Below are 16,829 nucleotides of genomic sequence, written 5' to 3'. Positions count from 1 at the left end.
TCTCTTTCAAAAAAAAAAAATTAGTACATCAATTTATTGTAATTTGCAGCCACCCTTCTCTTAAAAACAATTTGTTTTCAAGAAAAAAGATTTCTGAAGTAAAAAACATATGAAAACAGTTGGTGTAGAGATGCCGAAGCATTAATTGAGGAGAATAGATTGACAGATACAGATTCAGAGCATAGATCTCATTAAACAAACTACTTCTGCATGTGGGACTCAGCTTGGCTTAAGGATACAAATGCGTTCTTTCACCCTCACTTTTAATCCCTGGAAATTGGAAATTGACGAGCCAGGTGAGCAACTTTTTAATGCAAATCATGCAATTACTGGAAACACCTAGATTTCACCAAACATTTTCTGAGTTTTAGTCAACAGCAACATAGATTATACTATTACCAAAGAGTACCAAAGAATGAAACATTGATAATATGCTGAAAATTTTAACACATGGTGTCTTTACTCACTCATAAGTGTAACCTTTGAGATTTAAGGAATACTTACTTTTAAAAGGTTAAAAACAACTAAGAGCGTGTTTTTATTACCACTAAAGGAGGGTTGGATTGCTTGTTGAGACGCTGAGTGAGTATCCCGTTCGAGAGCAATCCAAAGGAAAACTCTTCTTATATCTTTGAAAAGGTAGAAATGTCCAACTAGTTCTCTAACACACTCTCTGTATCTAAACGGATTTGGGTTTAATCAGTGTTTTGATGTCAATACACGGGATATTAGACAAAAATCTAGTTAGCCATTTAGCTGGACTCGTTATATTTTATGATGAACAAACAATCAAATTCTTTTTACAGAAGTAATGTGAGGCCTAGGCTAAGCCAATGAATAATTGTTGCCCAAATTTTACAGAACAATTCCCTTTGAGCGATTAATGTCACACCTGCCTGTTCACCTAGGCCGGGTGGACAATATAGTTGCGTCCGCCGTCGGATGGTTAGCAAAGCACCCCAATTGTTATCACTTATCAGTAAGAAAGACAAGCATGTGACATGGTTGCAGAAGGGGTTGGCCAAAAACAAAGGAATTCTTTATGGACCACATTGTTTAAAGTTCATTTGTTTGTCACTGACGCACTGCACAAACTTTGTTGGTTCCTCCAAAACTCCAGTAAATTTTGCAAGAATAATTTCAGCAAAATGTAGGCCTTCAACAAATAAAATTAACGTTACAAGGGGTTTACAAGCTAGCTCCTTTTCCTTTTACCATTTATCTTCCCTTTCCTTCTCTCCCTTTTGCTAACTAGCTTTGTCCGGGATCTACCTTTAGTGGATTTTTTAAAAGCCTTCTTCTTGCTTACAGGAAGATTATGCTTTTTCTCGGCTACTCCAATAGACACTGCTGGTAATGGCGCTGATTTTTCGATTGGGTTTTCTTCTTCTTCGTGAGCAATCTCACTTGTTGTAACGATGACCTTCATATCGCCATTTTCATATGATGTTGTCCCTTCATCAAAAGAACAAAGTGTCAAAAGAAAGAAGAAAAAAAAAGTAGAAAGTGCAAAAAAAAGTGTCGAAACCTAGTTGTGTCAAGCATGTGTGACATGTCTCTCCACAAACTAGGAATATTAGTTGGTTTATTTTATCCCCCAAAATCTGCGGCATCTGCTTTAGCCAAAAGGATTTGCATCTCACATGCACCCCAGCAATGTCAAAACACAAAATCCTAGCAAGAGTATCCTAGGAGAATTTAATGTAAATCATTCATCTTTAAGGATATATAGCCTGATTTTAGATAAGAATCTTGTCACTATTAACTTTGGCATCTAAAACTTTAACAGAAGGCTCTTTATTATTTTTCAAGGTCCCCCAACCATGACACACATCAGAGTTTGGTTAAATGAAGAAAACAGAAAATGTATGGATCTTCTAATTACCTGCAATTGGTTTATCAGTATAGAACATCAAAATATTCATTGCTGACTTCACATTCAACAGTTATTTCTTACCTTTAAGCACTACAACTATTAGTAACCTATACATGTGATTAGATATGTATGCCCTAGATATAATAAAATTATACTCCCTTCGTATTTATATTATATATTTGATACTTCCCTCTTTTTGTTTATTTTGAAATAAAGTTGATGCACACTAGAAAGTTCTTAGAAAGGCACGACATCCCTTACTTTTTATACATAGTTAGGTTACAAAAGAAGGGTGACCTCTAAAAGGGGGGGGGGGGGTAGCTCGTCTGTGGATTGTGTTCCTATGTACTGTGTATGGAAGGAACTTCAAGGTCCAAGCCTCAATAGTGTATTTTCCAGAGGTGTGTAACGGGGATAGGAATCTGCCGAACAAATCCGGACACATATTTTAGAAACAGCTGGACAAACTAATCTTTTGATGCACGACTTAGTGACTAAGAGGCAAGAGCACACACCCGATGCACCTTATTTACTTGACCAGCCTAAGTTTCTTCACCAATTAGCTTGTGGGTTTAAAGTGGGAATTGGGACTAGTGTAGCAGCATTCCTGAGCGAGGCTCTGGGATCTCTTGTAAATCCCCATGATGTGGAAATGGAGGATATTAGGGGAAGCAATAACTGGACAAATTCCTGTGAAGTGCAGAGAGCTAGATTCCACTGTTCATTGTAATTCCTACTGCTTTTTTACTTATTATTTATGTAAAAATGGTCAGCCAAAATAATTAATTTGAATGAAACTTGACTTCGTAGTTCTTTATCAATGATTGAAAAAAAGGATTCAATTCGAAGGGGTTCCGCTTTTCATTTCGGTACAGAAGACGAGGATGCTTCACGGCTCTATTAATTATATCACTCCATACACAGAGAGAAAATTAGAAACGCTCCTAGGGTGGTTTCTCTCTCTCTCTCTCCCTCCTATCACATGGGCGAAGATTGTTCTCCTATCACATGGGCGAAGATTGTTCTCCTATCACATGAGTTTCCTTATAAAGTATGTCACTGCTCACCATGATATGAAGTATAATTCCACTAATGACATGGATGCTCAAACATGGTTCCATGTTTCAGAACCCCCAACAAGATTAACACAGTCATAAGCTAAACCAAATATCTCTGACATGTACCTAGCTAATATCTCACTGTAAACATTTTAAGCTATAATTTTCAAACCTATCATTTTCACAGACCCTAAAAACACTAACATTTAAGAGTATAAGTATTTTGTGTTTGTGTAGTTGGGTCTTGGGTGTTACTTATAGAAGCTAGGTCCATCCATCTAATAGACACATCAAATATTCACACTGATGTTTTGGACCCACAATAATCTAAGCAATATGTAAAAACACTTCATTGGACATGGCAAGAAAGATTTATTTAGAACAAATACACAAATATGAAGAAATTTAATAGAAACATGCTGCATTACAAACTAAATGAAGGAGCAAAGACTCGAAGATTGAGACAATACCAGAAACTGATGGGTTCAGCTCCATTTGATCATTAGGTTCCAGATCTTTAACATCTTCAGGTGGTGGTGCACCACCATACAGTGCATACTCTTTTTCCTTTCTCCTCTGTTGCAAAGTGGAAACTAAGTTAAAACAACTAAAACAGAAACTTGGTCATAAGATGTTAGGAAAATTATCATCCCCTAAAGGACAATCTTCAAGCAAGAAACAACCAAGCACAAACTAATTAGGATTTAAGACATTTCGATAAACCAAATAAAATCTCAATCAATCATAATATAGAACTTGAAAAAAGAATTACATTCAGGGCTTTTTAAAATTGGAATATGTCATTTACAGAATGAAATTTCGTAAGTCAGGTTCGAAGGTGATTATCAGTAAACATATATACACGAGTACTTCCATAATTCCTCTTAAATCTCCCAGTGAATCAGAGAAATGTGCCCTCAGGTCCATTCCACAGTTCACCACCATATTGTCTAAAATTTGTGCTTCTATGACGTGGTAGAACATAATTTTCATTTTGAAAAACGAAAAAAAAACACTAGGACCATGACCAAAGAATTTGGAGTCTGGAATGCTACACAAATCAAAACCATGATCAAATCATTCTTATTCTCAAATAAGATATGAGTGGCATCACCAACAATTTGCAGTACAAGTTAGATGTCACAGAAATCCGAAATAATACTATGGTGCTTTAAGGCAATTAGATTGTGGCACCACTTGACATCTAAATACACAAGGTTCTACAAACAAGACATACAAGTTTATCTGAAGTAAAAGCGTATAAGGTATTCTACATTGTATCCACCACCTTCTTACAAAAATATTAAGTTTACACTATTCACTTAGAAAATGTTGCCATTTACTAGATCAAGCTGGTGCGGATAATCCAACACTTTCTCCTTATACAGAGTGGAAATAGGGAAAGAAATATATCTCACGGAACACCTCTTTAGATATTTTAGATGCGCACCGCTTCCACCCAAATCCACCTCCAATAGCTTTAATCTTAAAATTTCAACAATGTAAATAAGCAAGATTTCAAGACTACAACATAACATATAAAAGAAAAGTAGTGTACGCAGTTCAGATCTATGACATTAGTTAAGTGAAAACTATAAACAAGGGAAAAAAGGTAAGTGAAAACTATAAACAAAAAGCACGTACATGACATTAGTTTTGTTTTGGTCACACCCATTCTCCCTCAAATGTCTTTTCCAATAAGAAAATAGTTCAGCATTCGCAGAGCCAGAATCTTTCAATTTCATTATAATTTATCTTCTTCTCCCCCAGGATTATTACCAGTGAAGCCTTTGTGGCAAAAAAGCACCGAAACACAATAATCAAACAAGTACAGCTATCACACAATTCAGGATAGAATGCATTACAAAATTCAAGGATAGATACAACTTCCATTATTCTCATCTGAGTGATCTCAAATGATAATTAAAAAATGAACAATGTACAGTACACCAAGAGCCATACTGAGCATGGCTAAAACGAGATTTAAAAAACGAATATCTACCTTCTTACGGTCATCAAGGCGCTTGCGTCTTTCTGCTTCTCCTTGCTGCTTCAGTGCTTCTTTTCTCCTCTTCTTCTTTCGTTTGTGAAACCCACCCACATAGTCCCTGTTCCAATAGAAATCATGGTTACTTCCTACAATTCAACAAGTTCTTCACTCATCAAATCACTCAATTCAATTCCCTTCAGATCCACAATGCTTATATTCATTAGACACTACTGGCCTACCCTAATATTCTTACTTAAGCACAGGTAAGCAAGTAAATTTAGGTTGATATGCAGCCCATATTGGTTGAAAATTCCAGATAATTCCATTCTCTAACAATTCACAAGTTCTCCACTATCCGAATTGGTAAATTTAGGGGTGAGATCCGATAAAGTTTCATAAAACGAGAAGGATACATGTGCATATTTTTTTTGAATTGAATGTGCATAGTATTTGAGCTAAATAAAATGAACATGATAAAAGACATGCACATTTTGTTCAAAAGACAGCACATTCAATTCAAAGTATAATCAAAAAGAAAAAAAATCCTTCTCATCCTTTTTATTTATATGTCATCATATCCGGTAAATAAAATAAAATCCTGACTTCATCTCTCTCAATAAGGCTAAGCTAAGCTCTAAGCAAAGAATATATGTTGTTGCTGCGCAGTTCCAGCAGAGATTTGAATAGGTTGGGTTGAACTAATATAATTTGAACTTGGAGGAAACAAACCCCAATACTCCAGGGCATAAAATAACAAAATAGCTGAACAAAAGCTTAGCAATGACAAGATCAGTTTCAGATCGATCAATAAACAAATCGAACAATGTGTAAGTTAGTGTTGTCAATCTGACTATATTTTCAGGTTTTTTTTTCCCCTTTCCTCTTGTGACAAAACATATTCCCTCCATAAAACTCTCACATAAAGGCGTTTCGTTTATTTCATAACAGAGGAAGTATGGAGCTTTCTCTTTATAATCCCAACCTATGTTACTCCGACACCTTCATTGACCTCAAAAACCAGGTGGCGTGGGACACTTCAGTTGGATACTTCAATCTAAACTAAAAACTTGTGTTTTTTTCTACAAAATAGCCGAGTCGGGCACTTGGACACACGTATCCCAGTAGACACTCAGTCCGAGTCTGAGCAACATAGATCCCGACTGCATAACTACTGCCAGTTCTTACTACGTTGCATAAATCGAATATTCATCAATAACTTAACAATTACAGGCAAAAAAAAACACAATATAATTACCAACAAATGTTTGACATACGCAAAACCTAGTTTAAACAATGAGAGCTAAATAAAAGCAGAGAACAAAGCTGTAAAAGAAAAGATACCTCAAGTCTTTCTCGTTAAAAGTGACGGAGAGAGATTTGTTACGAAGAGCTCTCTTACTGATGTGGTTGCCTCTGCTACCCACATCCATGGTTTCTTGCTCCGCTTCCATAGCTGGAATTAAAGGAGAGATGAGAATTGAGATGGAGTTCTCAGTTTTTCTGGCTTTTAAGTTTTAAGCCCTAACCAAAACCATAAACCCCTATTTCAATTTTAGCCTCGTTTATTTCCCATGATTTTAGGTATTTTGTAGAAGTGAGTCACTAGGGTGTTAAAAGAAAAACCCGATTCGCATTCTTGTAACGAAATAGGTAATAAGATTGAGTAGAAAACAAAAAAAAACCCTAACCCTCTCTTTTTTTTTCTCTCTAAAACCCTAGCCTCCTCTACCCCTTTTTCATCCGTTAGGGGCTGCCATGGATGCTTTCATCCTTGGTAAGCCCCTTTTCCGCTTTTATTTTCAGTTTTTATTTCATTTTCTTGTTTTGTTGAATAAATTAGTATCTCTTTATGAGATATCTTCAAACCCTGTTATGGGGTTTTTAGTCTCCGTTGTGGAGATCTCCTTCTCCCCTATGGGAGTTGTGAGTGTAGTTTTTTTGTTTTTAGGTATGAGAAATTGTTCTTATTGGTTGAAGTTCGAGACTCAACATGAAGGTATTGGAATCTCGGATACGGTTAACATGGTTCGATCAAGAATGTTCTTCCCAAACTATGTCAGAATGATAGACTTCCTCATCAATAGCTGTTTGATTCAGCAAATACAAGGGGGCTGCGCTGTATTGCTCGATTTGGTTCATTATAGTTTCTTTGAAGACGAATTTGATTTAATCTTGTTTAATTGTATCTTGTTTTTCTTTAATATCTATTGTAGATGCCGTTTGGCCTTCAATTAATGAAATTTCTCTTTCAAAAAAAAAAAAAAAGGTAATAAGATTGAGTTATTTTAGGGTTATTAAATACATTTCTTTAAATGGAAATAGTTTAATAATTCAAGACACATTTTCACGTCAATTGAGGTAATAAATGCTTGATTAAATATTTTATTTCCATTTTAAGCACCTTATACATAGCCCTAAGGGCTATGTATATCATTTTCCATTATTTTATTGGATTGAGAATTCTTTACGATTTTGACAATTATGTAAATTGATCCATTTTAACTTTTTATAGAAGCGAGTTGACCTAAAACTTATACAAATTGATATATTAATATCCACTCCGGTTAAATCATTTAAATTGGATTTATACTTTTGATATATACTAATCTCTTGATATGTATAGTTAAAGGCATAAGTATTATATCTTTATTCAGAAAAAATATGCGAACATTTTCCTATGCGATTTGCAACTGATCTCTATGTTTGCAATTGATTGCCTCCATGTGTAGCGCATGGTAACCTTTTCACATCACTGTATTTTAATTGCAAAATGAGGAAGAAATCGGTACAAAATAAAAATCTGTTTCATTTTCTTCCCTAGATTTTTCACCATTTCCATCCCTTTCTCTCTACATTATAAAGTCAACATCAAACATCCATGAAACTAATCAAATACAGAGAAAGAGAGAAAATAATGGCAATTCCCATTGCTTCCCAACCATTTTTCATCATCTTCTCCTACAATGCCTATTGCCGAGTTACTGTGCGTAGTTGGATATGCAGGCTGGTCGCACATAGTTGAACTCGGGGTTGGCGAATATTGAAGGAAGTGATGGAAGGAGGAGAGAGATTATGTATGTTGCGCAGTTGTCGTGGGAAAGTTAGCGAAAAAGACGATTTCTTTTTGATTTAATGGTGTTTTAGGAATTCCAGCAGCAATATTTGTTTTGTTTTATTGAAACGCGTTGACTCAAGCTTTATATATGGGTCGGTCACACCTATTAATATAGGTGTGATCGACCACATATAAGAATTTGCCGTAGTTTTAAGTTCTATTTAAATTTTGTCTTGGAGATATTGAAACGTTTCGCACTAATGTTGAGCTACTTTACATTCATATTGTATGCTTGATACGTTATTTTTCCAGATGTACCACTTCCATGTTGAGCATTATTCATTGACTAACTCTAACTATGTTCTTTAACCATTGCCTAAGAAAATAACATACTCCCTCCGTCTTTTTTTATTTGCTACAAGCACTTTTTCACAAAGACCAAGGAGGGAGTGGGACCATTGACATAAATGGAATTACAAAAAAGCAAATAGGTAAATTGTGGGACCTATGTATTATATATGGAAACATTTACAAAATCAAGAAGGAAGTGATGGCAAATTTGTAAATAAAGTGTGGGACCTATGTACTATATATGGAAATATTTGCAAATGTAGCAAATAAATTGAAACACTCCTAAATGACAAAATGTAGCAAATAAAAAAAGACGGAGGGAGTAATTAAAGTGATTTTTTTAAAAATTCGTCTCAATATATATTCTCAAACTATTAATCCTAACTCTAACTATATTATTTAACTATTGCCTAATATAATTCTAATTTCGTTTTTAATCATAATCTTCAACTATACGATTCGAAATCAACCAAATCATATCCATCGGACGTCTGAACATAAGTTGGACTCTTGGACACTTGACAAATGGTCTTTGGAGCTTGGAAGGCTTATGCCTTGTGCTTAGGCAACTCAGTGAGCCGTATTCTTCACTTCAACTACTAGAGTTCTCCAAATTGTAGAACGTTCCAATTCAATCATCCGATTTTCGTGGGTACCCACTTCATCACCTTTTTCTACTCTGTCGGCTCAAATGTAAATGTCAAACTTCCATCAAATTCCACGATGTCCCGCCTATTCAATTAATCTACCTACCTCAAATACATCACACAACTTCATCATTTCATTTTCCCCAAATTCAAATTCAATCTGATTCCATATTTTTAATCTAAATTCATCATCCAAATTTAATCAATGGAAATATCAGAAGGAGAATCAGAATACCCAATTATAATTTCCGAAAGAGTTACACTTAGCGGAACCCTAATTCCATTAGTCTTCAACTCCGACGGAACTCTTCGATGGATTGAAGGCGGCCATGAAAAGTGTTTATCGTTGGAAAAAGAGGTTCTCGGTGTTTCAATCGAAGGTTCTAGAATTATTCTTAAATGTGCTGTTAAGAGTAGTAGTAGTAGTAGTGCTGGGATCCTCTGTTGCTCTTCTACTGAAGGATTGGCGAGGAAGAGTTTAGTTCTAGAAGCTTCTTCTCATGATTCTCTTCACCTTTGGTTTCAGAAGCTTCGAGAATTTCTTCACTCTCTTGGTAATTCGTAATTACTATTTCTTTTTTCTGTGATTTGTTGCGTATATGTGTTTTTTGATTATGTTTATGAATATGTGTGATTTTGTTATTCATAAATCAAGCTACATTGAATGTAGTTTCTGGGTAAAAGTGATGATCACATTGTCAGTTTGATATATATGGGGATCATGTAGGTAATTTGATGATGTTTTGATAAATGGGGTTGGCAGCAGGTCAATGTATGAGAAATTCGTGAAATCTGATGATATTAGTGTTTTATTTTTGTAAAGCAAGATATTGAAGAGTTTATTGATGCCGAAATTTAAGATTTGGGTACTCTCCTTTTGTGTGAAAAGATGGCTATGAATATGAAATGTGGATGATCATGATAATTAGTTGCTCAATGCCGTTTTCTCATAGTTGTGCAGGCTTGTTTTAGTGGTAATTTCTTCATTTATGAAGAAAGCAGCAGGATGATGTGATTTTTGAGCTATCACGAATTTCGTTCTTAGCTTATCTAATATAGGTTGTTGCTGAAAAAAATTTAGTAGATCTTGCAAATATCACCATTGGCGGTGATGGTAGTTATCTTGTTTATTTGGATGTAGGTCGGCCCAAAAGGCTATTTGTTTTGGTCAACCCGTATGGTGGGAAGAAGTCTGCTTCAAAGGTATATGTGGACACTGTGCAGCCGTTGCTTGAGGATGCTGGAATCCAATTTACAGTGCAAGGTTTGTACATTTCTTCTTTTGCTTACTTGAATTATGCTTCACCAGTCATTGAGACTTTTAATCTATATTTATGTTGTGTTTGTTTTGATGTTATTGTAAATAGAAACTAAATACCAGCTGCACGCAAAAGAACTTGCTTATGGACTAGATCTTACCAAGTATGATGGTGTCGTTTGTGTTAGTGGTGATGGCGTCTTGGTTGAGGTGTGTTGTTCAGTATGTTCTAGAATGTATTTGTGGAAATTTCTCTATAGATCTTTGTGCATGGTAGTGCGTATTGTGTGGTTTGGGCTGTGAAGTTATTATGTTTGATTGGTAGTGAAGAGTTGAAGATTTATAGTAAAATGATACCAAGGGGTGATAAACCTATTATAAAGGAGGTCGAAGGTCATTTTGACAAATTATGATACTCCTATTATGATAGGTTTGGCTTTATGATGTTAAAAGTGTACTTAAACTAAAGAAATGCAAACATAGGTATTATTAATTGTTTTGAAGAAATTCGTGTTGGTCGCTAATCCTTTTCTTGCATCCATTACAAGCCGCATCTAAACAACATTACCACAAACACATTTTTTTCCCCTGATTAGGACATTGATTTTGAAAAATACCTATGTTTGCCGTTTATGGCTAATTTTTTCACCTATGTTGCATGGAGATTGGTTGGTGATCAGGGAATGATAGCGTTTTCTGAAACAATAAACCTCAAGTCCCAGTCCTTTTTGGGCTTCATTAACATAAAAATGGGTCGGGGTTCTGGGAGCAGAAACATTTCTGAGCGGGAAACAAGTCCGAGAGGTTTTTGTGCTTCATAGGTCGTGAGATACTCATATTGGCACAACATTAAATGGATATGGATACACAATCCTAGTCCATTCCTCCATTTTGCACTTGAATGCGATTGCCCATACAAACCAGAAAATCAGAAATTGGAGAGGGGAGAGAAGATTTGGGTGAGAATGTCTTGGTTTCAGAGCCAATCTTTGACAATAAATTTTCACCAATATAAGAGAAAATATTATCATAGGGGATCTTATTAGATTCGTTTTGATGTGTACATTGCAAGTTTCTTTCTTTTTGATAATTTCTATCAATAGGTGATTAAAGATAATAATGGTCATCGTGCGCATTAATTCCTTCGGAAAAGCAAATCTGAAAAACAAAAGAATTAAGGGAGTCTATAAAATTTATGAATATTGTATCCCCATAATCGGGTGCATATCCAGTTTGGTCCAGTGTCCCATATTTTGGAGTCACCATATCAAACACAGATTCGTACTTATAACCGACACCATTACCTGAGTGACTGAGTCTAGGTAACACAGCTAAAGTAATAAGTAGGAGGACATGACTATGAAAATGAGAAAGTATCATACTGATGCAAGCTCTGCAGATTTTGGATTATGTATAATGTATTCGTATATGTTCAGAGTCTTGGTAATTAATGCTCTTTTTTACAGCATTACATGTTATTTACAGGCATTCTGAACTTTAGTAGGTAACGAATGGCTTGCTGCAAAGAGATGATTGGGATGCTGCAATAAAAATGCCTATTGGTGTGATTCCTGCAGGTACTTGTTATGTCGTTATGTGCTTAATGTTGTATCTCTGAGTATAACATTTTAAAATGTCGCTTGACTTTGTTCATTTTATTATATGCTGGTTTCATGCTTGAAATTTGAAACCTTAGCAGCAGTTGTAAATCTTATTGTCCGGACAGACTTATGAAGCACATCTGTATCCTTTATCTTATTTTAAAGTACATATGTTTGAAAACTGTTAATTTGAATGCATTAGTAATTCGTGGGCATTTATTATAGCTTCATTGGTCATGCCTCATGAAAGCAAAGTGCTTAAGAACTTGCTAAACAGAAGAAAATGATCAACTAATTTGGTTTGTCTTTTGTCACCTTTGAAATGAATCTCAGAGATCTTTGAGAAGACACTTAATCATTAGATCTCGTCACAGCATGATCTCAGAAACATTATCTGAACTTTGTGTACGATCATATATACAGTGTATATGACACTTACATTTCAGCATGGGGGCTTCTTGTGCTTATTGTGCTTTTAAGTCAACATGAATTGATTAGCCATGAATAGGAGTCTGCACGTGTTGAAGCTATAATCTCTTGTGATAAAACCTTTGTGGGATGTAGGTACTGGAAATGGTGTGGCAAAATCTCTGTTGGATTCAGCTGGTGATCCTTGTTCTGCATTTAATGCCACGGTTGCAATAATTCGGGGTAAGTACTAGCTGTTGTCAAGCAACCTCACTTACAATTTGCAATTTTCATTCATCCAATCAACCAGTATTTTTCTGTGACAGGGCACAAAACGTCTCTCGATGTTGCTACTATTTCACAAGGGAAGACAAGGTTTTTTAGTGTCTTGATGCTTGCATGGGGTATGACCATATGAAATAGCCATCTATTCAAATTCTCCGATGATATGTTATTCAAACTTTTAAATATGATTTCAAGTACCTGTATTGGATACTTGACACTATACTGACAGACTTGCAGAATCTTTTAAAATAGTTGAGTCTGAGTAACGTAGGTACTGTCATTTATGCTACTTTGAATTTTCCTGTGTGCTCTCATTACTTACCTACTTTTTTGATTGCCTTATTGTTTGAAGGGCTTGTGGCAGACATTGACATTGAATCGGAAATATGGAGGTGGATGGGAGGTGCTCGTTTAGATTTATATGTATGTACTCAATAGTAAATTCCAATAAGATTCCCTTTCTTGCATTAATTTTTGCTTTCAATCACATATGATCATTTTAGAACTCAGTTTTTTTACACCGGTTATTGGTACGATTTCACATACATGCTGACCTCTGTAAACCTTAGTAGTTAAAAGTTGAACTTGAAACCATTAGTCTTATATCTGCCTTAACCAGGGTTAGTCCATCCATCTTCCTTCTCTTTCTTCTCTTTCTCATGGCTGAGAACATTATTGCTGATTTCATCAGTCTCTTTTGGGTGAATGCATGATGATTGGAGCTGGTGAATGTATATTTTTATGTTCCTGTGCCGAATTGTCAGCAAAAGCTTTGCTTCAGTTACGAAGATTTTGCCATTGGGACTTGTTATTTAGGTCATTTTTATGTCTATTACAGAATCAATTGCTTTTGATTATGGCATTGCAAAGGCTCTAAAGGGGTACCAAAGAATTTTGCTGAAAGGTGATAATGTAAAGTCTTTCAAGCTCTCAAAATGATTCAAGGTCCTTGGTAGATCTACAGCAGTACAATTGGAGAGGGAAGGAAGCTTAGCGAACAGGCATGAGAGTTCCTGGAAGTAATAATTGTTCAGAAGTTTCTCCAATAAGAGAAAGAACCTATATATTATTAATATCTTGTATGGCTATTTGATCTCACCCACTTGCTGATCTATAAGATGTATCTCAGAGCACTAAAGCAGACTTTAGCCGACTACTGACAGTTCCTGAATAACTCAAACAATGGATTTAGCTGCCTTATTTGGTCCTTAAAGTTGTCGTTGAAGATGATACATTACGCTAAATATTCAAGTGAATGTGTTTTCACAATTTTATGGCTTCCTCCTCCGTCATCATTGGACAATAATGGAGAAGAGGCTTGTGGGATTGATGTGAGGGGTAGGTAACTGAGAGGCTCTAGTTCCTTTTAGAGTTTTGAAGGGTTACTTCCTCTCGTGAAGGTTTCAAGGTCTATCTTTGGAGTCTTCTGTATAGCCGGAGTCAAGTTTTGCCTCTTTGCATCACTTGATTTTTCCTGATTATGTAGATAGATTGCTCTAAGATAGTTTGAGGTCCTGAGCCTTTTTGTCTTAACTCCTTTCATCTGGCTGCTGATGCTACTTAGGAGCATCTCAAGATTGCCAGTTTCCAAGAGCTGGGAGTGTGAAGTATAATGCAGCAATTGGTTCCTTTCTCTTCCTCTTTCTAGGAGTAGTAGGCTAGACTTGCTCGGCATTAGATTTAGATTATTTTGCACGTAGGTGTACAGTTGTTAATGCTATTCTTTTCTTCTAATTTCCCAGGCTGTAAAACGAATATTTCAGTTGAGGAAATATAATGGACGTGTTCATTTCATCCCTGCATCTGGTTCTGAAAATTATGTCGAGAAAATAAGCCAAAAAGTCGAATCAGTTCAAGATCTGCCATTTTACAGTTCGAATGGGAAGCAAACTGATGCTGATGAAAAGGGCTATGTAGGGCCTAACATTGACATGGAAAACATGTGCTGGCGGACCATAGAAGGGCCATTTATTTCAGTTTGGATCCATAATGTACCTTGGGGTAGTGAAGGTGCTATGCCCGCTCCTGATGCCAAGGTAAATTTTCTCGACATATAAGCTTAATCAATCTTGAAAATCACTTTTTGATGCCCACTTGGAGCCTTTTACCGAAATTCTGGCCAAACTCTTTTGCTAATAAAATGAAAAGGGCAGAACGAGAAGGACCTAGTCTCAATATTCCTCTTTTTGGTGAAATATTTAGATGCAAGAAAATTAGTTTGAGAATCTGTGACCCTCAAGGATAATCTGTCATCCTAGGTGATCAAGGAATTAGTTTGAGTTGCATTTCCACTCTTGTAATTTTCACTCCCATTGATGCTATCTGTCTGATTTTATTCTTCTATCTGTCCGTTTACACACCTCTTGTTCATGACGCTGGCAATTTGCAGTTTTCAGATGGTTGTTTGGATGTAATCCTTATCAAAGATTGCCCGAAATTGAGTTTACTATCACTAATGACTGAACTGAGCAGTGGAAAATTTGTGAAATCACCACATGTCTTGTACTTTAAGGTGAATATTTTGACTGTTTTTAAGATGTAATGCAACTTTATCTCTTGTATGTATGTTTTCTCTATTCTAATGGTTTCTACCTTTGGCTTATAATAACTTGCACTGTACTGTGAAGTGACGAATTTCAATGGCTAATAATTGATTCATATTTTCTCTGTGGGATTGGGGTGCTGAAAGAAAAAATAGAAGGAGAAATAGCTCTTGAAGAATTAGATTCTAATATTAACTCCATGTTTAATTAGATTGCAGATTGAAGCCGATCTTATCTCTTCACCATAACAGGAAACGAATAATTGAACACAGATATGTACCTCTATTTGATTGGAAGGCAGACATTTCCTGTGAAAAATGATTTTCCATCAAAAAATTAGTTCCATAAATCACGCCAATTTGAAATTAGTTATCCATTGTTTGGTTATTTACAAGTAAAGTTAGAGAGTGAACCAAATTAATGGAGGGAAACCCACTTTTCTAGGAGAATATGTGCTTCCCAACTAAATCCAGTATGTTCTTGTTACCGAAACTCATATTTATTGTATTGATATTAGGTGAAATCCTTCATTCTGGAGCCTGGTTCACGTACCAACGACTCAACCAAGGGAGGAATCATAGACTGTGATGGTGAGGTGTTGGCTAGAGGTAATGGTACATACAAGTGTGATGAAAGTTCGTTGATGTCGTATGATAATCTTCAAATTACCATTGATCAAAGTTTGGCTACTCTTTTTTGTCCTCCGCTATAAGTTTATTGTATATATATACTTCTTCTGATGGTCATCAGTTTGATTCTACTTTCAATCAACTATCGTGTGTATATTGGAAAGAAAACTCGATATTTGTTTTCGATTTTACTTGGTAATGGTTGTGGATATTCTGATTCAGATGCTACATTTGCTATTATTGGCAAAACTCATGAACAATTGTGCTCTTCCTTTGGAAAACCAAATTGGGAAGAATGATGGCCCATTTTGAGGCTAAACAAGGTTGCTAGCATCCAGTTACGTGTTAATTTGGAAAATATGTAGTATATTGATGGACTTCCTTGCAGAGATACACATATATACTTGCGATAGGTGTTATATTTGTCATAACAATAAAAATAGGGAAAAGCTAAATGCAGCCCTTAGGGCTGCATATAAGAACCTATAAATGGAAATTATTTTGTAAAACAAGCATTAATGACCTTGATAAATGCATGCTTTTTGTCATAAATAATCAACTTTATACTAGTTTAGGAAAGGTATTTAATACTTATATGCAGCCCTAAGGGCTGCATTTAGCATTACCCATAAAAATAATATGTGCGCGCAAAAATGTAGGCTCACGCAAGCGTGCACATATATATGCACAACTATTGGTGCTGAATATGTCATTGTAGATATTCATTATTCAAATGCAAATTGGAAATATTTTTGACTTGTTAATTGATTAGCTAGACAACACTCCTCTTTATCAAACCTTTTACCAAAATTATGTACCTTCATCAACAAGAAATTTTCGTTGGCAATTTCCCAACCTGAATAACTCTTTATTATGATTGTATCGTGGAGCTTATTCATGGTAAAGATTTGTTTGGATTGGGAAGTAGGTCTTTATGTGTTTGGATAATCTGATTACTAGAAAGACGTTTTTATTTCTTGGAGGTAGAAAGACATACTAGAACAAAAGCAATCAATATATTAGGAAATAATTCGTCTAACATACAGTTTTACATGGTTCATCAACGAAGATTAAAACATTTGTAAGAGATCTCTAATTCTTGATCACTCATTCTAAATATTATATACG

At 35.5% G+C, this 16,829-nt stretch overlaps 2 protein-coding genes across 4 annotated transcripts; one reads left to right on the top strand and one right to left on the bottom strand.

The window, feature by feature from the left end:
- Positions 1-1,017: 1,017 nt before the first annotated feature.
- LOC104909116 (hypothetical protein) lies at positions 1,018-6,516 on the bottom strand. The gene is made up of 4 exons (XM_010698317.4): positions 6,266-6,516; positions 4,937-5,042; positions 3,405-3,510; positions 1,018-1,455 (listed from the first exon to the last, which is right to left on the bottom strand). The coding sequence occupies exons 1-4, from the start codon at positions 6,373-6,375 to the stop codon at positions 1,196-1,198; spliced, it is 582 nt and encodes a 193-aa protein (XP_010696619.1). The 5' UTR covers positions 6,376-6,516; the 3' UTR covers positions 1,018-1,195.
- Positions 6,517-8,854: 2,338 nt separating this feature from the next.
- LOC104909115 (sphingosine kinase 1) lies at positions 8,855-15,922 on the top strand. 3 transcript variants are annotated; one of them, XM_048634371.2, is made up of 10 exons: positions 8,858-9,531; positions 10,119-10,241; positions 10,345-10,445; positions 11,740-11,812; positions 12,401-12,487; positions 12,571-12,648; positions 12,882-12,952; positions 14,272-14,565; positions 14,919-15,041; positions 15,284-15,582. In XM_048634371.2, the coding sequence occupies exons 1-10, from the start codon at positions 9,183-9,185 to the stop codon at positions 15,293-15,295; spliced, it is 1,311 nt and encodes a 436-aa protein (XP_048490328.1). In that variant the 5' UTR covers positions 8,858-9,182; the 3' UTR covers positions 15,296-15,582. The 3 variants fall into 3 exon arrangements, with proteins under 3 accessions (XP_048490327.1, XP_048490328.1, XP_010696618.1); XM_010698316.3 differs by lacking the exon at positions 15,284-15,582 and adding an exon at positions 15,590-15,922 and having other exon boundaries at positions 8,861-9,531; XM_048634370.1 differs by lacking the exons at positions 14,919-15,041; positions 15,284-15,582 and adding an exon at positions 15,590-15,922 and having other exon boundaries at positions 8,855-9,531.
- Positions 15,923-16,829: the final 907 nt, after the last annotated feature.

Source organism: Beta vulgaris, chromosome 8 (genome assembly GCF_026745355.1).
Source record: "Beta vulgaris subsp. vulgaris cultivar EL10 chromosome 8, EL10.2, whole genome shotgun sequence".
Classification (NCBI taxonomy): Eukaryota; Viridiplantae; Streptophyta; class Magnoliopsida; order Caryophyllales; family Amaranthaceae; genus Beta; species Beta vulgaris.
The sequence above is the reverse complement of the archived record's forward strand: the minus strand, read 5'-3'. Positions and strand labels throughout refer to the sequence as shown.